The sequence below is a fragment of the Schistocerca cancellata genome, chromosome 3, assembly GCF_023864275.1.
Source record: "Schistocerca cancellata isolate TAMUIC-IGC-003103 chromosome 3, iqSchCanc2.1, whole genome shotgun sequence".
NCBI lineage: Eukaryota > Metazoa > Arthropoda > Insecta > Orthoptera > Acrididae > Schistocerca > Schistocerca cancellata.
This window is the reverse complement of record NC_064628.1, coordinates 383,210,298-383,232,772: the sequence shown is the minus strand read 5'-3', so window position 1 is coordinate 383,232,772 and position 22,475 is coordinate 383,210,298. Positions and strand designations below refer to the sequence as shown.

Sequence of the window (22,475 nt, the reverse complement as noted above, 5' to 3'; positions counted from 1 at the left end):
CGCACGGATGCACGCCAAGACCGTAGGATCCTACGCAGTGCCGTAGGGGAACACACCGCCACTTCCCAGCAAATTAGGGACACTGTTGCTCCTGGGGTATCGGCGAGGACCATTCGCAACCGTCTCCATGAAGCTGGGCTACGGTCCCGCACACCGTTAGGCCATCTTCCGCTCAAGCCCCAACATCGTGCAGCCCGCCTCCAGTGGTGTCGCGACAGGCGTGAATGGAGGGACGAATGGAGACGTGTCGTCTTCAGCGATGAGAGTCGCTTCTGCCTTGGTGCCAATGATGGTCGTATGCGTGTTTGGCGCCGTGCAGGTGAGCGCCACAATCAGGACTGCATACGACCGAGGCACACAGGGCCAACACCCGGCATCATGGTGTGGGGAGCGATCTCTTACACTGGCCGTACACCACTGGTGATCGTCCGGGGGCCACTGAACAGTGCACGGTACATCCAAACCGTCATCGAACCCATCGTTCTACCATTCCTAGACCGGCAAGGGAAATTGCTGTTCCAACAGGACAATGCACGTCCGCATGTATCCCGTGCCACCCAACGTGCTCTAGAAGGTGTAAGTCAACTACCCTGGCCAGCAAGATCTCTGGATCTGTCCCCCATTGAGCATGTTTGGGACTGGATGAAGCGTCGTCTCACGCGGTCTGCACGTCCAGCACGAACGCTGGTCCAACTGAGGCGCCAGGTGGAAATGGCATGGCAAGCCGTTCCACAGGACTACATCCAGCATCTCTACGATCATCTCCATGGGAGAATAGCAGCCTGCATTGCTGCGAAAGGTGGATATACACTGTACCAGTGCCGACATTGTGCATGCTCTGTTGCCTGTGTCTATGTGCCTGTGGTTCTGTCAGTGTGATCATGTGATGTATCTGACCCCAGGAATGTATCAATAAAGTTCCCCCTTCCTGGGACAATGAATTCACGGTGTTCTTATTTCAATTTCCAGGAGTGTAAATTGGTGATCCCTTGATGCCTCAGAACATGTCCTACTAACCGATCCCTTCTTCTGGTCAAGTTGTGCCACAAACTTCTCTTCTCCCCAATCCTATTCAATACTTCCTCATTAGTTATGTGATCTACCCATCTAATCTTCAGCATTCTTCTGTAGCACCACATTTCGAAAGCTTCTATTCTCTTCTTGTCCAAACTATTTACCGTCCATGTTTCACTTCCATACATGGCTACACTCCATACAAATACTTTCAGAAATGACTTCCTGACACTTAAATCTATACTCGATGTTAACAAATTTCTCTTCTTCAGAAACGCTTTCCTTGCCATTGCCAGTCTACATTTTATATCCTCTCTACTTCGACCGTCATCAGTTATTTTGCTCCCCAAATAGCAAAACTTCTTTACTACTTTAAGTGTCTCATTTCCTAATCTAATTCCCTCAGCATCACCCGACTTAATTCGACTACATTCCATTATCCTCGTTTTGCTTTTGTTGATGTTCATCTTATATCCTCCTTTCAAGACACTGTCCATTCCGTTCAACTGCACTTCCAGGTCCTTTGCTGTCTCTGACAGAATTACAATGTCATCGGCAAACCTCAAGGTTTTTATTTCTTCTCCATGGATTTTAATACCTACTCCGAATTTTTCTTTTGTTTCCTTTACTGCTTGCTCGATATACAGATTGAATAACATCGGGGAGAGGCTACAACCCTCTCTTACTCCCTTCCCAACCACTGCTTCCCTTTCATGTCCCTCGACTCTTATAACTGCCATCTGGTTTCTGTACAAATTGTAAATAGCCTTTCGCTCCCTGTATTTTACCCCTGCCATCTTTAGAATTTGAAAGAGAGTATTCCAGTCAACATTGTCAAAAGCTTTCTCTAAGTCTACAAATGCTAGAAATGTAGGTTTGCCTTTCCTTAATCTTTCTTCTAAGATAAGTCGTAAGGTCAGTATTGCCTCACGTGTTCCAGTATTTCTACGGAATCCAAACTGATCTTCCCCGAGGTCGGCTTCTACTAGTTTTTCCATTCGTCTGTAAAGAATTCGTGTTAGTATTTTGCAGCTGTGACTTATTAAACTGATAGTTCGGTAATTTTCACATCTGTCAACACCTGCTTTCTTTGGGATTGGAATTATTATATTCTTCTTGAAGTCTGAGGGTATTTCGCCTGTTTCATACATCTTGCTCACCAGATGGTAGAGTTTTGTCAGGACTGGCTCTCCCAAGGCCGTCAGTAGTTCCAATGGAATGTTGTCTACTCCGGGGGCCTTGTTTCGACTCAGGTCTTTCAGTGCTCTGTCAAACTCTTCACGCAGTATCGTATCTCCCGTTTCATATTCATCTACATCCTCTTCCATTTCCATAATATTGTCCTCAAGCACATCGCCCTTGTATAGACCCTCTATATACTCCTTCCACCTTTCTGCTTTCCCCTCTTTGCTTAGAACTGGGTTTCCATCTGAGCTCTTGATGTTCATACAAGTGGTTCTCTTATCTCCAAAGGTCTCTTTAATTTTCCTGTAGGCAGTATCTATCTTACCCCTAGTGAAATAAGCCTCTACATCCTTACATTTGTCCTCTAACCATCCCTGTTTAGCCATTTTGCACTTCCTGTCGATCTCATTTTTGAGACGTTTGTATTCCTTTTTGCCTGCTTCATTAACTGCATTTTTATATTTTCTCCTTTCATCAATTAAATTCAATATTTCTTCTGTTACCCAAGGATTTCTAAGAGCCCTGGTCTTTTTACCTACTTGATCCTCTGCTGCCTTCACTACTTCATCCCTCAAAGCTACCCATTCTTCTTCTACTGTATTTCTTTCCCCCATTCTTGTCAATTGTTCCCTTATGCTCTCCCTAAAACTCTGTACAACCTCTGGTTCTTTCAGTTTATCCAGGTCCCATCTCCTTAAATTCCCACCTTTTTGCAGTTTCTTCAGTTTTAATCTACAGGTCATAACCAATAGATTGTGGTCAGAGTCCACATCTGCCCCTGGAAATGTCTTACAATTTAAAACCTGGTTCCTAAATCTCTGTCTCACCATTATATAATCTATCTGATACCTTTTAGTATCTCCAGGGTTCTTCCATGTATACAACCTTCTATCATGATTCTTAAACCAAGTGTTAGCTATAATTAAGTTGTGCTCTGTGCAAAATTCTACCAGGCGGCTTCCTCTTTCATTTCTTAGCCCCAATCCATATTCACCTACTACGTTTCCTTCTCTTCCTTTTCCTACACTCGAATTCCAGTCACCCATGACTATCAAATTTTCGTCTCCCTTCACTATCTGAATAATTTCTTTTATATCATCATACATTTCTTCAATTTCTTCGTCATCTGCAGAGCTAGTTGGCATATAAACTTGTACTACTGTAGTAGGCGTGGGCTTCGACACGAAGCCATTTTTAATATAGTTGTAAATTTCTATTTCTTCTAGAATATTCATGATTCTACTTTTGGGCACAGTATGCAGTATTTTAAGGTATGAATGTACGTTGTTGACCATATGTTTATTCTCACTTAAGTGTTTGCTAAAGGTAGAGGTATTGCTCTCTGCCTGTCTGATTTGTTCTTCAAACCTGTCATTAAATGCCCACCCAGTTTGTCCAATACAACATTTTGTGCATGAGCCACATTATATTCTGTAAATCCCTGATCATGCAGACTGATTTGTTCTACCTGTTCCATGCCTGATTTTTTTTCTTAATGTATTGTCTGTGTAAAAGCTGATTCCTATGTTGGTTTTCTTAAACACCAGTGCAATTTTATCTGATACTACTACTAAATATGGTAATTTGGCAAACTTAGTTTTTTTATAGTTAAATGTTTTTTATGTATAGTTAAATGTTTTTTATAGTTAACATCATCTCTGCAGAACTGCGCTCATAGGCAGCACACCGTGCCTGGTACACACGGTGCTCGGGGACCACTGCACAGCTATGATACCCGAGGATGGACTTATAACAGTCAGAAACCGGTCGAGTGAAAATAAAGTAATTTACAAGTGAAGCAGTATTTCCAGCCTCTGCTATTTAGCAACTGCTGAAAGTGATTTAACATCCAAAAAGAAACAGAGAAACACATCTTGGAAGAAAAACAAGATTTACAATGAGAATCAGTACAACAAAGACTCTGACAATGTGTGTTCTTCCCATCTTGATTACATTCATAATGATATTCCATTCCATGAATTGCATCTGTTCTTGGAGAATAGTAGTGGAACAACAAAACCCATGATTTGACTAGTGTGTTCCTCACCCTGACTGACACAGGTTGCTTTCAGAAAATAGAATTATACTTCTCAGTCAAGGATATTTCTTTCCTTCTCTGAAAACAGGAACTTCAGTCTCGTAAAACAATCACTAATGAAGAATGACCAAACCTATACTAATGGATCAGATTTCAAAAATGACTGTAAACAGCAGAAAACCAACAAGTTTCTCATCAAGCAAGTGCAGATATCAGATGTTTTTGATTTTAAAACTTTCTGGCAAATTTATTACAACAAGACTTGTTGCTTCGTTGCATTCTTGCCAGAGATCTCATAGGTGATTTAATCAGACATTTTTTCCAACTGCCTCCAGCAGGAGGACCTCTACCCAATACACCCATCAATCTAGCATACCCAACAGGATGTGTCCCAATAAAATCCGCAAAGTTGAGTGAGGTAAGAAAACTGCTTCTCCATTCTTCCTCTACTAACTGCATATCATCCCCTGGTATGTTGCTTTCTACTATTTTCTGAAATAATTCTTTGCATTTCTCTGCTTTCAGCTTCCACACATTTGTCCTTCTTTCTTACCTTCCTGTTCCCTTTTCCTCTTTAATACCTCTTACTGTCACTACTCAAATATGGTGATCACTATCTAGGGCTTAGGAAGGTATTACCTTAACATCTTTCACTGCCCTATTCATGTCCTGGTCACATACGTAGTCTACCATGAATTTAGTTGACAAATTAAGGCTGTACTACATTACCTTATGACTTTCCTTCTTCTTAAGCCAGGTGTTGGCAACTGCTGGTTCATTTCTTTTACAGAAGTCTAACAATTTCTGTCCTCTGTTTCTCCTTCTCCACCCTTCCACTCCCAATACTTCCTCATACCCTTATCTTTCCTTTCCCACATGTACATTTAAGTCCACCAGTATAATGATCACCTGTCCAATTAGTTGTCTGCAAACTCCCCATTTTCTCTTATGTAGAACATCCAACTTGTGGCACATACATGAGCACCATTTCCATTTCCTACCCTTTCACTTTCACTATCACTATCTTGTCACTCATTCCCTTCAAGTTCCTCTTTCAACCCTCCTTGCATAACTACTGCCACTCTGTGTCTTCCTTCCTTTTTCATCATTCTCACTTATGTACAACCCATATCTACTCCACAATTACCTACTTCCTTTACCCTTCCACCTGGTTTCTGACAATTCTAGAATATCTGGTCTCTTCCTGTTCATCAAGTCCACCACTTCCTCTACCTTCCCTGTCAGTTTCTGTATTTTCAATGTACCAAATCTTACTCCTTGGGAAAAGCTGGGTCATCTTCCATTATTTCCATTCTTTCAGAGGCTTGTTCTGTGTTTGAAAGAATGTATTTTATCCACTACTTACTTGCTGGGTCTATCGTAGCTGGATTTGTTAATGGATTTTTCACTCCAGTGCTTTTGGTCTACAGGAGACATTTTATTTCTGTCCTGCATTTCAATAGATAGGAGCTGCTGACAGCCAATCCCCAATCCACCACCTAGGGATGTATTCTCTAGGGTTCTGAGGATAATATTTATTTATTTTCATTTTACTCAAACGTCAATCAACTAGACTCAGACCCTACCAGTATGGACCAATTTAGTTATAGTCTATGGAACATGCAAACAGCTAACTTAAAAACCAACATTAAACTCTGAAACTATAATCACATACCTCATCATGGAAGCTAAGACAGAAGCGAGCACTCGGTGGCAGAAGCCAGCGGAGAGAAACAAGCAGCAGGTGGAGGAAGTCGACGGCCCCACTCTGCACAACCCAGTTGACTCTTGTTGGCAGTGTCCTGTCGTCATTGTCCTCGAGAGCACGTGTCAGGCGGCCGCTGAGGAAAGGGGTTCGTGGCTCCGCACTGCAAGCAATCTCCTCCAGGCGATTGAACATGGCTGATTCAGTGCCTCCTTCCCACTGAGGTGGGTGGAAAAGTTCACTGACAGGTTTTCCCATCCTGTTGAACAAAACATACATTATTTAATGCCATAACATTTGTGACACCATATATAAATGAGTTCTATAATTCAAGCAGTGGAAAATTCAGGATGAAATAGTGCAATATTATGAAATGATATATTGCTACACACCATATAACAGAGATGTTGAGTCACAGATAGGCACAAAAAAAAAAAAAAAAGACTGTCAAATATGTAAGCTGTCAGCCAAAGGTCTTTATCACAATTAGACAACATATACACACCAATCACACACACATGACTGCAACCTCTGGCAGCCAGAGACTGACTGTGTGTGTGTGTGTGTGTGTGTGTGTGTGTGTGTGTGTGTGTGCGCGCGTGCGTGCCCGTGCATGTGCGTGTTTTGTCCAATGCTGATGAAGGCCTTTTTGCCCAAAAGCTTACTTGTTTGAGTCTTTTTGTTGTGCCTATCTGCAGCTCAACATCTTCCCTACATGGTGAGTAGCAATCTATCCTTTTACTAATAGTTATGTGATTCAGAGTGACTTAATGTTAATTGTTGTAACATTTGCATTATTATGATATTGCACCCACAAGTGTGGTGCCAAACCATACAATACCATTTTCACCAAGGAAAATAAGTACCATTTATTCCTCTCTCTCTTTTTAATTGCTATCAATTCTGAAGCCATAAGGCTCTATCTTTACGCACAAGAAAATATAAATCAATGTGTGCTATATCCACAATTATACCATCTGATTATGAGGAAACTGCTTAGACTAAAATCACCCTTCACTTGTTTTAAGTACTAACCTCTGTAATATCAATTAACCACATACAGGAGGCATGTTGCAATATCTTTTTGAGTATCATTATTTTCATAATGCTTCCAGCATTAATATTTGTTACACTTGTGTAAACAGCTAAATGTATATGAAAGAGTTGTATTAGTAAGAGCACGTTTTTGAATACCAGTTCTTCCATTATTCTCACATGCCTATGGGTGAACAGTTGATAGGTCTTGTGGCAGAGGGAGCTGTCCTGCACGTATGGAAAAAAAAGGATTTTATAGTGTCTGAACAGTTCATTCTGTTCATTATCATGTGTCAAAACCTCTGGTAAATAATATAGCCCACATGCCATCTAAGCCATTTATTCAAACCCACAGATTTCAAGTCAGCAAGACTCTCAGTGACAAATGAAGTTACCCACATCTAAAGATGACTGGATTGTAACCACAATCTGTCAATACAATAATATTTGAAATTATTTGTTTTCAATTCTTTAATACTCAAGTTAACATAGTTTGTTAAACTTTCTTATTACACCATTATTTTAGAGGCATCTAATATAAAATAAATGTAATCCTGATGCCAATTAATTAATGGAAGTTCGAATGTGAAACAGTAGATATCACAAAGTTGACAATTATGTGTATACGAAATGGAGACAACTGCTGCTGCCAGTATTGGGAAGAAGCAAAATTATAATGAAAAGTCTTGAAAAATGCAGAGAAGAATGAAGAGTGAAGACTGTGTGTGGCATACAAAAAGTTTGTGCTTACAAGCGAGGTGCTGGCTGTGTGTATAACATTCGTGCAGCAAAATCTAACCTCAGGTCTTGCTGTTATATTTCATTAGTTGAGGACACAAAACTATGATTTTTTTGAAACTTTTACGAATTAAATGGTTTTACCATTCAGATTCAATTTTTATCCGGAAAAATTACACAGAAACAGTATACTCATGATTATAAACATGATTAAAATGATTCCTCAGTAAGCAGATTGAAGTAACATTTGAGTATAATGTAAAATTATATTGTGGCAAGTACAGAGCAGGGACAACCACACCGTGCCAACTTTAAGAGACATTATAAGAGGATGGTGCTCATCATCATCATCATCTTATACAGTTTCAAGCCCCCTGACTTGTCTGTCTGTCCTTCCACCATGTTCCTCATGCCACTCTGTCCCAGTCTTTTCCTCTCTTCATCACACATTCTGTCTCCCGGTCTTCCTCTATGTCTCTTGCTTCTCACTGTCATTTCATGAGCCTGTTTTAGTATTCTGCCAACTTTGATTCTAGTAACAGAGCCATATTATCTTACTCTTGTCTTTTTCCATGGTCCTCTTTTCACTATTTTTCTTACTGTCTCCCTTACACTATTTATGCTAGTAAGTCCTAGTCTGCTGCTGTGAAATCTGACCCCGCAAGCCATTAACTGGCCTTTTCTCCATTACACTCATTGCCGATGCATACTTGGGTACTGGAGCATAATCTCAGTATAACACTTGCTTACTTTTGGCGGTACATCCTTGCTCTATATCAGGCTTCTTTCACTCTGCAGAAAACTATGGGCCTGCCTTCCAATTTCACGCACCTTCTCATTTCTCCCACTGTCTTGTATTATGCTCCCCAGGTACTTGAAATATTCCACTTTCTTTAGTACATGCCCTCTAATACTTTTATCTGTTGCTGCTCTTCTCTTATTCCTCATTGTCAGAATCCCTCCTCATTTCTTTGCATTAATTTCGACCATACTGTTCCATCACACTTCCTCCCATACATTTAGCATTCGCCTCCTCCATTTCTCCACAGCATTAAATCATTTGCAAACACCATTGCTTTTAAATCTTCATCTCCTATTTATATTGCCTCCCCTGCCACTATCTCATCCATAACGGTGATGAAAAGTAGGGGGGTTAGATTATCCCCTTGATTTAGCCCATTTTTCTATTCCAGCTAGCTTCTGTCTCAGACATCTTTAGGTATCACTCTCAGCATTCATGAACACAACAGAGAAAATGTCTTTACGTTTATATGGCCACCAAACAAGTCATACAGAGCCTTTCTGAAGTGGCATGTTGTTCGTATATCATACTGTAGGTAAGACAAAACATATTTCATACAAGGAAGCTGGTTTAATTTGCCTATTGGGGTTAAGAACAAAACAAAGGTAATATGATCACCTTACAGCATGCCTTTGTTTGACTGGGTTTGTATGACAATCCTGAGCATTATATATCTTTCTACAGGGGATATCCTATTATTTAATAACATTGATTTTGATACGAGAGAAATAAATAGGATACATGACTCGTATGTACATACCAGACCAGTGGTATAAGTTAATTGGATAATCACACATTCCTAAGCTATCTGTGGTGTGAAAGTGAAGAAGGAAGACTTCAAGAATAGTAATCCAGTCAACCACAAAATAATAATGGGAAAATGTAATGGTGATGCAAAATTTTTGTAATCAGGAAATTTGCAGCAGTCATTTTAAGAAAAACGTAAATGCCTTTTTCTTTAAAAATATCAGACTGGAGCTAAAAGAAAAGAAAAAAGTGCAATTATCTGAGATCTAAATATCACCTTACAGATGCATCTTTATACACTGAAGAGCCAAAGAAACTGGTACACCTGCCCAACATTGTGTAGGGCCCCCGTGAGCACACAAAAGTGCTGCAACATTATGTGGCATGGACTTGACTAATGCCTGAAGCAGTGCTGGATGGAACTGACATCATGAATACTGCAGAGCTGTCCGTAAATGTGTAGGAGTACAAGAGGGTGGAGATCTCTTCTGAACAACACATTGCAAGGCATCCCAGACATGCTCAATAATGTTCATGTCTGGGGAGTTTGTGCCCATCGGAAGTGTTTAAACTCATAAGTGTGTGCCTGGAGTCATTCTATAGCAATTCTGCACGTGTAGGGTGTCACATTGACCTGGTGGAATTGCCCAAGTCCATCGGAATGCACAATAGACGTGAATGGGTGCAGGTGATCAGACAGGATGCTTATGTACGTGTCATCTGTCAGAGTCATATCTAGATATATCAGGGGTCCCGTATCACTCCAACTGCATATGCCCCACAACATTACAGAGCCCCAGCTTGAACAGTCATGAGGTTGTCTCCATACCCATACACATCCATCTGCTTGATACAATTTGACACAAAACTCGTCCGACCAGGCAACATGTTTCCAGTCTTCAACAGTCCAATGAGGTTGTTGATGTGTGCAGGGGAGGCGTAAAGCTTTGTGTTACGCAGTCATCACGGGTACATCAAGTGGGCCTTTGGCTCTGAAAGCTGATATTGGTGATGTTTTGTTGAATGGTTCACACGATGGCACTTGTTGATAGCCCAGCACTGAAGTCTACAGCAATTTGCAGAAGGGTGGCACTTCTGTTGTTGAACAATTCTCTTCAGTTGTCATTGGTCCCATTCTTGCAGGATCTTTTTCTGGCTGCAGCTATGTCTGAGATATGATGTTTTACCAGATTCACAGTACACTCGTGAAGTGATTGTATGAGAAAATCCCCACTTCTCGCTACCTTGGAGATGCTGTGTCCCATCACTCATGCGCCGACTATTACACCTTGCTCAACATCACTTAAATCTGCCACTATAGCAGCAGTAACCAATCTAACAACTGTGGCAGGCACTTGTTCTTGTATAGGCACTGCCAACTGCAGTACCGTATTCTGCCTGTTCACATATCTCCGTATTTGAGCACGCATGCCTATACCAGTCTCTTTGGAGCTTCCGTGTATATTACTATGCTGATGGTTGAGTTACTATTATTATTTCAGCAAGATGAGACATTGTTGCACTGAAACTATGAAATCTACATGATGTGCGCTTTTCCATCCATTCTGAGGTAGTTGTCAGCATCAATCACTGCTGATTTCAATGAACACGTTGGAGAAATATGATATTTGTCATATTAATTGTATTTTAAAACCTTTTCAAATACTTTAATATTAGTGTTTTAAAAAAACTTATTTGTAACCCTTATTTACTCATAGTTTCGCAAAAATCAATTTCATGAAAACTAATATTTTTTTAAAATTTATTGTATTTTCTAGTTATTTAGTGTGTAGGATGTGCATGTGCACCCCTGCCCCCCCCCCCCCCCTCCTCTCTCTCCTGTGCCCTTACAATGCATGCATATGTGCCTGTATATGTTTATGCTCGATGACAGACTTATTCCAAAAGCTAGCAAGTTCTCTTTCTCTTTTGTCTGTGCCTGTCGAGGACTCCACAGTTATACTATTCAGTGACTGCTCTCCTTTAACCCTCAATGATCTACATGAAACACTGTTTTTCTCAGATACAGTCATATGAGGGATAGCTTCTTCTGGTACGAGGACCCTCAATTACCCAGGTGAGAGAGAGTTTGCAAACAGTGACAGCATGCAAAAACAGACATCACATTCATCTGATTTACTAAAGAAGATGTAACTGAAAAGTATAAGACAGAATGCAATTCTGTATTCCTTGGAGAGGGAGAGTTGGGGGTAAAATGCTCACTGTGCGCATCAACAGTTGGAGTGTCACTGGGATTTTAGGGTGCTTCCCAGCCCTACCAGTTTCTACATAATTAATGACATCAAATAGTGCTACTTCTTAGTAGTGAATCTTGGATGAGATCAAAGGGCCAGTCATCTATTCATTTCTGCTGTCCTACTAATGTTTCCACCTGAGAACCCTGAACTAGTCTCCATAACTTTTCTAAACATAAAAGTAAACTCTGTCCACAGGCCCCGGCAGGTTCATTGGCACTGGCCGACTGTTGTGTCATCCTCTGCCAATAGCATCTCCTTAAATACCACCTGTGCAGAGCAGTAGTCAACGATACACTTGATGTTTGTATTGATGGTTGGCATGCAACTTACATTCATAGAGCTTTTATATGTTTTTGTGCAGATCTGAAGACTGGAAACATTGCTGATGTGGTATTATGCTGCCAAAATATTTTCCTCAGCAGTTGCTACTTCTTTGTGGCTCCATAGCACTGGAGCACTCACATGTAGACAGTGTGATGCATGTTAAATGACAGTGTGCTACATTGTCTGTTATTTTTAACACAAATTATAACATCCACCTCCCAGCAAGACAGCTGATCACCACCACCTCAAACACTTTGGTCACTTCTATGCACCGTTCCAGAGATCTTAAACAGTGCCAATGTTTGTTCATAAATGTTATAAGGAATGAAATTGTCACATCTTATTATTTTACTCACCTTCGTGCACACCGAAGAGCTTCAGTCTTGGACACGGGTTTCTCTCCCAAGATATCAACTAAAGATTCCAGCGGTCTGAATAGCCGACGACCTTTGGTAAGACTAAACATGCGCCTTGCAGAAGAACGAGCCTCACTCTCTGAAATACCTGGATTGAATTGCTGCAACACACGCTCGGCAAAAGCAGAGCCTGCACCATATATCCGTGCGTAGTTCAAAACCTGTAGACACAAAAATCTGTTTTCATTATTAACACACAATCTTTCAATAAGACTGTGAATTACCAATTTAATGGAGCAGTTTGTGAAAATAAGAAAAAGGGAAGGTTGGGGTTTAACATTCATATGATAATATGGTGAGTGAAGACAGAACAGAAACTTTGAGAAGGATGAGGAAGGAAGTCAGCTGTGCCCCTTCAAAGGAGCCACCGCAGCATTTGAACTGTCAACATCCTGAATATGAGTCCAAAGTCTTATTACTACACCATCTTGATCAGAGTGAACATAATAACTAAAAAATTTTGAAGTTACTCTTGCAAGCCTTCCCTGTTCATCAAGCCATTCAAGGCCTCTAAGCCAGGGGCAGGCAAACGTTGCACGTAGCTCATGAGCTTACAGTGGTGCACGTGTGCTGCTCGCACGCAATCGTCAACCGGGACAGTGGTGACATCTGGCAGTGTAGTACCAGGCTAAGCTGTGAACGTTGATGCGAAGCGACCACTAAGTAGTGAATGTTGTATTTCAAGAACAAGAACCGGAAAATGCAGAGTGAATCAAGGAAATGGAGATTTAGAGATTTGCTATCTTTTAAAAAGGAGTGGGAAATCAATTTTTCTTTGTGCAAAAATGTGAAAATTCGAAATGTTTAATACGTGGCAGTATTCTCGCTGGTCAGCAGAAGTTTAGTATTGAACGCCATTAGAATAAATTTCACAAGGACAAGTACAATTTATTGTCGATTCTGAGCGGATGGGGAAATTGACTGAGCTTAAGACGAGCAATCTGATGGTACTAGATGAATCTGACATAAGTTGCTGTTGTCATGAGAGATCTGCGACTTTCTTTCGTCATGTCTATCATCTAACTGATTTAACATTTTATGGAGCACTGTTTTCAGTTTTTCAGGACTGACAACAATGATAGCCCAGCGGTATGTGCAAGTTATAAGATTGCACTTAATATAGGAAAACCACTTGCTGAATGTGATTTTATAAAGGAGTGCATCAATGACGCTTCTGATTTACTTTGCCCACTGAATGCAAATCAGTTTCGAGCTATCACTCTTTCTCGGTGGACTGTAAGTCGTCATGTAAGTCCCATGGCAGGTGACGTTTACTGTTAATTAAGGAGTGCAGTGCAGGAGTTTATTGCATTTTCCATCGCACTTGATGAGTCCACAGATATTTCAGACACCTTGCAATTAGTGATTTATGTCCGCAGCGTGGACACTGCTCTGCACATAAAAGATGATTTTTTTTAGATATTATATCTTTAAAAAGCATGAACACCAGCACGGACATCCTAAAAGCCGTTGAAGAAGCTGTCGATTCAGCTGGCTTAAACTGGGAATGTTTGGTGTCAGTGACAACAGCAGGAGCACCTGCAATGAAAGGGGAACAAATGGGATTTGTTGGATTACTAAGAAAAAAAGCTACAGCATACAGAAGAATCATTGTACAGCATCCACTGTATTTTGTGCCAAGAAGTACTCTGTGCAAAAGCAGCAACAGGGGGGGACGTCATGCAAGTGGTTATTCGGACAGATAATTATTTGAGATCCCACGGGCTTACATATAGACAGTTTCACACACATTTAGCTGAAATTGGGGAAGAGTACAGTGAGTCTGCTGGCTTAGCCGTGGTAATGTGCTCAAATGATTTTTTGAGCTGAGAATACAAATAAATCAGTTTTTAAAGGACAAAGGAAGGTATGAACCCAAGTTAGAAGATCCAGACTGGGTTGCCAACCTTGCATTTTTAGTGGACATTACCAGACACATGAATGCATTGAACACAAGTTTGCAAGGAGAAAATCAGCTAATTTGTGAAATGGCTGAAAAGGTGCAAGCTTTCACTAGTAAGCTTGAGCTGCGGAAACGACAGCTTTCGTCGGGGAACGCAGTGCATTTCCCTACTCTGTCTACTGTGCAAGAACAGAATTTCAAAGAATATGTTTCCGTACTTAGTGCAAAAAAAGAGGAATTTCTCAAGCAATTTGGGGATATATCATATTTATCCCAAGCTTTTGAATGGTTCTCGAGACCATTTGCTGTTTCTGTAGATGATATTCATCCCAATTTGCAAATGGAATTAATAGATCTACAGTGTAATTCTCATCTGAGAGACAAGTTCCTTTTGGCAAGACGTGTAATAGACTTTTACCATGACTTTCCACAGCAAGAGTTTCCTCGTCTCCATCATGAAGCTGCGAAGATAATGTCAATGTTTGGCTCGACATAGTTTGTGAGAGATTTTTTTTTGTTATGAAAATTAATACACTTGGTTAAGAGCACACATCAGTGATGAAAATTTATGTAACTGTTTGCGTTTGTCTGTATGTAGAAATTTTGTTCCAGACATTAAACATATTGTAAACTCCACCTGCGATAATTAAATAAAATGTATCATAGGTAATAGGTACTCTTTCAATCCATGATTTCTTTCAGGCACTCCTACTAACCTTATTCCTTCATTTAATAAGCAAGCTAGGAAACAAAACGCAATACAGGAAGGAGTGGAGAGACGGTATGGTAGGGAGGGGAGATAAGCAGGTGGCCACCTTGCCCCTGTGTGCATGCAGAACACCTGCTAACTGCACACGTGCAAGTGCACCGCACACGTGCAGGACTCCTGCCCGCCCCTGCTCTAAGCTATGCTAATCAACTTCCTTCAATACAACCATGTCTAATAACAGCTAAATACCCATGGAAAAAGGATTTATCTGTAATGATACTTGAAAAGACAGTTGGGCATCATGCTTTACTTTTAACTATTGGTACATGATGTGTATATTTCTATTTTCGTGTAACCTTGATTTACTTTGAAGGATATGATCGTAACTGGTTTGAACAAGTACTCAACATAGGAAATGTGCAGATATGCTGCATAAGTAGTGGGAATTATTTCCAGAAAAGTGAAACTTCGGAGCTAGGAAGGAGATCATACAACACTGTAATGCCTGCACATCTGTGCAAGGTCTGCTTTTAGTGGAGGCTGTCACAAATCCATTTCCATAAATCATTTGTCAAGGCAGCCCTCCAGCTTTCCTTTCTCAGAGTCAGCAAATCCTATGATTTTATGGACCCGAGAACAATCACAAAAGTTTGCTACATTCTTCACTCACTGAAGAATAGATCTGATGTAGGCAGAGAACAGAATACCTGCCTTTGACAAGGCAGCCAATAAACCATTTTCCACCAAGGTCCCTTCCTCAAAATCTACCTATCACCTCTACTTATTGGAGCCTAGGACATTCTGCTGAATTTCTCATCCTCTTTACAACTGTTAACAGTCTTAGCACAAATATTAGGACAACAGATCTGTGGGCTGCAATTAAAGCCCAGCCCTTGATGTAGTCCATGTTACCAGGACATAAAGGTACATGATGCCACCTTACTTTTGATGACAGGATGAAATCTAACACACTGTGCAGAGTTGAAAAGCATTGCTGGTGAACTGAGAGAAGAATGAAATTTGAACCAGGACTAACAGCTTGCAGCACTGGATGAATAACACACAACTTTTGACCAATGACCCAAAACTGATGAAAACTGCAATCTCAGAAGGTACAAAAGATCGGAGACTCGAACGATAAAAATGGGCTGCAGTCACAGGAAGTGTACCACATACCACAGACCTTATGTTGTATCGTTCACTGGTGGGCTTGCTAGGAGGATTGGTGAGCAGTCACTACATTGAGTTGCTGTGACCCACTGCCTAACACATTTATGAGGGCTTAGTTGCAGAAAGTGCGTTGTGCCCCATTCTGAGCCAACAGGCCTCAGAATGACCGTGTAGGAACTTTCACTTTTCACTGGAGACCAAACTACTCTTCTTTAAGCTACCTGATGAATATTTGCAAGGTATTAATGCAACTGCATTTACGGGCTTGTATGGAATAATGAACACAATATCCCTCTCACCAGGGCCAAATGATTCTGTGATGTACTCAACAAATGCCTAATTGTCTTATTTAAAGGAAAATACAAATTAATAATGCATTTCTTTGTCTTAGCGTATATGGTTCTCTGATTTTATCCATTAGATATGGTTTGTGAATGCCTGCAACTATGAAAATGATAAGTTTCTTTATAAATAACTTTCCTACTACCAGGCACATTTTTTAATTTATATTTGACATGATGGTTTTGGGAAATTACTCACTTTCAAATGTGTTTGCCTGTATACTACGTCATTTTTCATAATTTTTCTTTTTCCATAGTTTTTAATAAAAAATGGATAGTACAAAGAGGAAAACACACTTGAAAATGGGAATCGTTTGCTGGAACATATTGTGTAAAATATATGTAGAAGAAAATTTGGATTGGTAGCAGGAAACTTATTTATAAACAAACACACTGTATATGGTTCTCTGCTACCCACATTTTCTTTGTATAATCTATTCTGAACATTCTACTTTTCACTACTGTTCATTTACCCCCAACATTCGGGTACCCAGAAATTATTAATATTTCTGGCAGGACAGGATAGTTCCCATATACCAGTAATTTAAGGGGCCCACTACAGTAGCCACTATAACACATTGCAGAAGAGTGCCCCATAAGAACACAACCAAGCAGTGCTGTGAACATCTGATCGTGAACGAGACAACTAGCACACTCTAAATATTTTGTTAAAAATTATTACATTTATTAGTGTTATTTAATTTAATTGTAACAGCTAAACAAAAATTCTTAAAGTACTGTGTAATTTCTCTGTATTGCTAATAACTGTTCAGTATCTCTTATGCAGAGGATGCTTACACAACAGAACTGAGACTGCATTATTTGTCAATGACAGAAGATAAGTAATTCATCATCTTAGTTTTCTTAGTTGATACAAACTTAATGGGGCAGTGTAGGTTTGGCGAGAGGTTTGGGAGAGCGCATGCATCTAAGAGATCGCTAATAGCGCTTCCAAACTAGTTACAAGAAACAAGTGTGTTCCACTACACACTATCATTTTCAGGTCCCAAACGTCTACCTCACTTTAGACCCACATCATAATGTCTTGAGTAAGCTGCCATTAAGTGAATAAATACACATGGTGTTATCACCAATTGTAAATACAGACAGCAAAGAGTAAATGTCTGCAATCTTACAAATAGACTGTTTTTCCTTCTGTGGAAGGAAACAGCCTGACTGAAGTGTGCTAGCAATACTAAATTATAACATTAAATTAGATTGTCAGCATGTATACAGACTGAATAGATGATCTGTCCTTGATGTCTAGTTACAGTCAGATACAGGTTGAAACTGCTGTGGTTCTTGGCCTACTGATGCTTATCACTGGTGACATGTCCGACAAACCTCTTGGGTCCGACAGACTAGTATTTCATGGATAATGTTGCTAGACGTCCTCTTACTTGTGAGGTCTTGGGATGTTAGTACACTGGTTTGGTTGAAGGAATAATTGACAACAGTGAACTGAAGAAACTCAGACAACTGTCTCCACAGAATGTTTCACTCTGCAGCAATGTGTGCACTCATTTTGAAACTTCCTGCCACACAGAGTGGCTTAGCGGTTTGAGACACCTAGTCACAGAGTGCGCGGCCCTTCCCACCGGAGGTTCGAGTCCTCCCTCAGGCACGGCTGTGTGTGTTGTTCTTAGCATAAGTTAATTTAAGTAGTGTGTAAGTCTAGGGACCAATGATCTTAGCAGTTTGGTACCTTAGGAATTCACTCACATTTAAACATTATGGAACTTCCTGGCTGATTAAAATAGCATCCCATGTCAGAAATTGAATCCAGAGTGCTAGACTCTCAAAGGATGCAGGAGAGCTTCTGTGAAGTTTGGAAGGTAGCAGATACTGTACTTGCGGAAGTAAAGCTGTGAGGGTGGACTGTGAGTTGCGCATGAATAGTTCAGTCAGTGAGAGGATTGCCTCTGAAAGGCAAGGTTCCAGCTTCATGGCCCATCTTACAGTTTTAATCTGCCAGAAATATTCATTAAACTGTGAAAGATCTACATCTGTACTACGGAATGTGCCTAATTGCCTGTGGTGGAATGCATGCCAAGCTATATCTGAACCCACACTTGCTACACGAATTTTGGTTAAGGTAACATACTTGTTACAGTAACACAGCTTTCTCATTGTGCACTTAAAAGGATTAATGACAAATACTGAGCAGCAGGAATGATCTTAGATCATGGTTGGGGGTTGGGTTGTGTTCTGTTGGGGTGGGGGATGGAGAGGGGCAGGAAGGAGGGAGTGGGCTGGAGAGGGGGAGAGCGCCTAGTGGGAGAGTGGAGAGCTGTCCGTAGGCTAGATAGGGGTGCAGATAGAGGGGGTAAGTGGCAGACAGTGGCATGCGATATCATAGACTAGAGCATGAGATAACACACACAACTAGCTGATGTGGAGAGACAAATGGGACGAGGGTACTGAGGCAGGAGATGGTGTGTGTCACACACACACACACACACACACACACACACACACACACACACACACACACACACACACATACTATTGGGTGGGGGTTGGGGAGCAGTGAGTTAGCTTAAGTTTATTTCAGGACGATTACAGGAGTGAAAGGTGTGCTGTAAGGATAGATCCCATCCGTGCAACTCAGCAAAGCTGGTGGTGGTGCGGAGGATCCACATGGCAAAGGCTGTGAAGCACCCACTGAAATCTTGCATGTTGTGTTCTGCTGCATGTTGCATCACCGGGTGGTCCATCTCGTTTTTGGCAACAGTTTGGTGGTGGTCATTCGTTCTAGTTGATGGTTGGTTGATTGTCATACCAATGTAAAACACTGTGCAGTGTTTTCAGCAGAGCTGGTGTGTAACATGTCTGCTTTCACAGGTAGCCCAGCCTCTGATGGGGTAGGGTAAGCCAGTGACAGATCTGGAGTAGGTAGTGCTGGGTGGGTGGATTTGGCAGGTCTTGCACTTGGGTCTTCCACAGGGGCATGATCCCTGTGACAGGGGATTGGGGGTGGGAGTGGCACAGGGATGGAGGTTGGGTGTGCGGCGGAACACCGCCCTAGGCGGGACTGCAAGTATTTTGGATGCCCCTATCAATGATTCAGCACTTCTACACAGGAATTTGGCAATTCTCAACAACAACCTTCCATGTATTATTTTTGAGTTTCGAATATAAACATATGTGAAAGGCTTACAGGGAGACATAAAGTGATCATGTATGCAACAACAGACAATCTATAAATATTATGATGATTAGTAAAAAACCAAGCTACTGAAACTCTATGGTTTGTGTATCTTAGCTTCATGCATCCAGATTTGTCATCTAGACTAGCCCTGTGGGACAGTACCTAAAATGTAAACGGTTTCTATTTTGCAGAAGAGAGCCATGTGTAGTGTACACCTGACCCATTTAGATGGACCCTACAGTTCTCAACCCTATGGCACAAGTCCAGGAAGTCGCAGCCTAGCTTGTCACACAACCTTCCAAGTTTCTGGTTCAGTCCTTCCACTCGACTCAGAATCAAGGGGACAATGTTGCAAATTGTGAGCTTCACTGAAACTCCGTTCACAGGCCAGTCTTCTCAACCTTCCGTCCCAGTTGCTGGAATGACACATGTATGACCTCTGAGACCAGATGACAGGCATTGTTTGTTCCAATATGCTCCTCGGTATGCAGTTGGTTGCACCCTTTTCCCTCAATGGCTGCTGGAATAGCCTCTTCAACATGTTGAATGAGGCCTCCAGGCATACACATTGAGTGCACCTGGTGTACTTTCCTGTCCCTTGCTGCCATTTCCCTAATGGGTACCACCATTCACAGTATGTTTGAACTGCCGACGATTAATAGACCCTTACCCTTTTGTATTTGCCTCCTTATGACACTGGACGAAATAGTTTCCCCAAAACAGGTGAAGTGCATCCCGCTAGCTCAGTTTAAGATTCAGTGAAAGATAGCATCTCGAAATTGTTGGTTGGACAGTGTATATGTGAAAAGGTATTTTGTTTTGCATAAGAGAACCATGAAGGATTGTAGTCTTTTGCCCTTTGCTACAATTCTTCATGGCTCTCTTCTGCAAAAGAAAAACCCTTTCCATTTTTGGTATTGTCCCACAGTGCTACTCTAGATGCTAAAGGTCTGTTGTCCTTTGCTGCAATTCTGCTGCTACTTAGGTGGCTGACTGTTTATGGGGTGCATACAACGGCACAAGGGTCATTTAGATTACATAACTATCCATCCAACCCAGGTAACGATAGTGTAGGAAGCCCACGAGCATCAGTGTAAGATTAAAGGAAATGCCTCCCACAGGTAAGACTATTAAAATCCTAATGGTAAACTGCCGAAGCATTTGCAACAAAGTGCCAGAGTTCAGTGCTCCTGAAAAGCAATGAAGCTCCCATAATATTAGGTACAGAATGCTGGTTAAAACCTGAAATTGATAGCAGTGAGATTTTTGGGCAAAATTTAAGTGTATATCAAAAACATACGCAAATGGGAAACAGAGGTGGTGTATTTTTCACAGTAGACAAAAAACTCAAATACACCAAGATAGAAATTGAAGCTGCAGATCCTTCCCACCAACACCAGCTTTTCTGAAATGCGCAGGTGGGAACTTTCCCTGCAATATATACTACGTTCCCATAACCCTACTGGCCTCAATCTTTGTTAGTTGCTGTCCTCACCCATCCAGCCCCTTCCCTGCTCCCATTCCACCACGACACCCAGTTGTCCACCAGACTCCTCTCCTGATGTAACTGAAAACTTTAGAGAAAATCTCAGTTCACTTGTATGTAAGTTCCACAATCATACTGTAATTATCAGTGTAGACTTTAATCATTCAACAGTTAATTGGGAAAAATTACAGTTTTGTTAGTGGTGCATGTGATAAGACATCCTATGAAACTTTACTTAATGCCTTCTCTGAAAAGTACCTAGAACAGATAGTTTGGAACCCCACTCACGATAGTAAAATATTAGATCTAATGGCAATAAATACGGCTGACCTCTTTGAGGACGTCCACATCAAAACTGGTATCAGTGACCATGATTCGGTTGTGACAACAATGATTACCAAAGTACAAAGGATAACTAAAACAAGCAGAAAGATATATATGTTCAGTAAACTACACAAAAAATGAGTAGTGTCATAACTCAATGAGGAACTCGAAACTTCCAGCACTGGGTAGAGCTATGAAGAGGAACTCTGACTCAACTTTTAGAGAATAGTTGACCATGCAATGGATAGCTATGTACCCTGTAGAACAGTTCATAATGGGAGGGAGCCTCCGTGGTAGACAGTCACTGTAAAGAAACTTCTAAAGAAACAGAGATTACTGCATAATAGGTGTTAAACAAAGCATAAGACTGTATATAGAGAGATGCTGAATGAAACATGTCTTGTTAAGAGAGCAAAGCATGAAGCCTCCAATGATTACTGTAGCAGAATACTGCCACATGATCTTTCACAAAACACAAAGAAATTCTGGTCATATGTACAGGTTATCTGTAGCCCCAAAGTTAGTGACCAGTACCTAACGAAGGAGACAGGAGCTGAAACTATGGGTAGCAAAGCAAAATCCAAAAAACTTATATCTATTTTCAAATGTTCCTTTACAAGGGAAAACCCATGAGAATTGTCCCAATTTAATCCTTGTACCACTGAAAAGACGAATGAAATCAGTATTAGTGTCAGTACCTATATCAAATCCCTAATACGCCTGGGCAGGGGCAGATACCCAGTTGTTGGGGAGGGGAGGTGGCCGAGGGGAGGGGGGTGGGGGAAGTAGCGAGAAAAGAAGAAGAAGAAGAAGACTGGGTGTCGTGGTGGAATGGGAGCAGGGAAGGGGCTGGATGGGTGAGGACAGCAACTAACAAAGATTGAGGCCAGTAGGGTTATGGGAACGTAGTATATATTGCAGGGAAAATTCCCACCTGCGCATTTCAGAAAATGCTGGTGTTGATGGGAAGGATCCATATGGCACAGGCTGTGAAGCAGTCATTGAAATGAAGGATATCATGTTTGGCAGTGTGTTCAGCATATCAAACCTACTAACCACCGGCAATACATCCATTTCAACAGCTGCCACCCATTCCATACCCAGATGTCCCTTCCATACAGCCTAGCCA

At 41.2% G+C, this 22,475-nt stretch overlaps 1 protein-coding gene across 4 annotated transcripts in view; it reads right to left on the bottom strand.

The window, feature by feature from the left end:
- The window catches only part of LOC126175086 (DNA polymerase subunit gamma-1, mitochondrial), a 150,172-nt gene that overhangs the window by 17,918 nt on the left and 109,779 nt on the right, over positions 1-22,475 (bottom strand). For 3 of the 4 annotated variants that reach the window (XM_049921626.1, XM_049921628.1, XM_049921627.1), the window contains 2 exons: positions 12,203-12,423; positions 5,913-6,201 (listed from right to left, as the gene is read on the bottom strand). In XM_049921626.1, coding sequence (XP_049777583.1) covers positions 5,913-6,201; positions 12,203-12,423 — 510 coding nt within the window. Of the gene's footprint in view, positions 1-5,912; positions 6,202-12,202; positions 12,440-22,475 lie in introns of those variants that run through there. The other variant, XM_049921629.1, reaches the window with a different exon arrangement.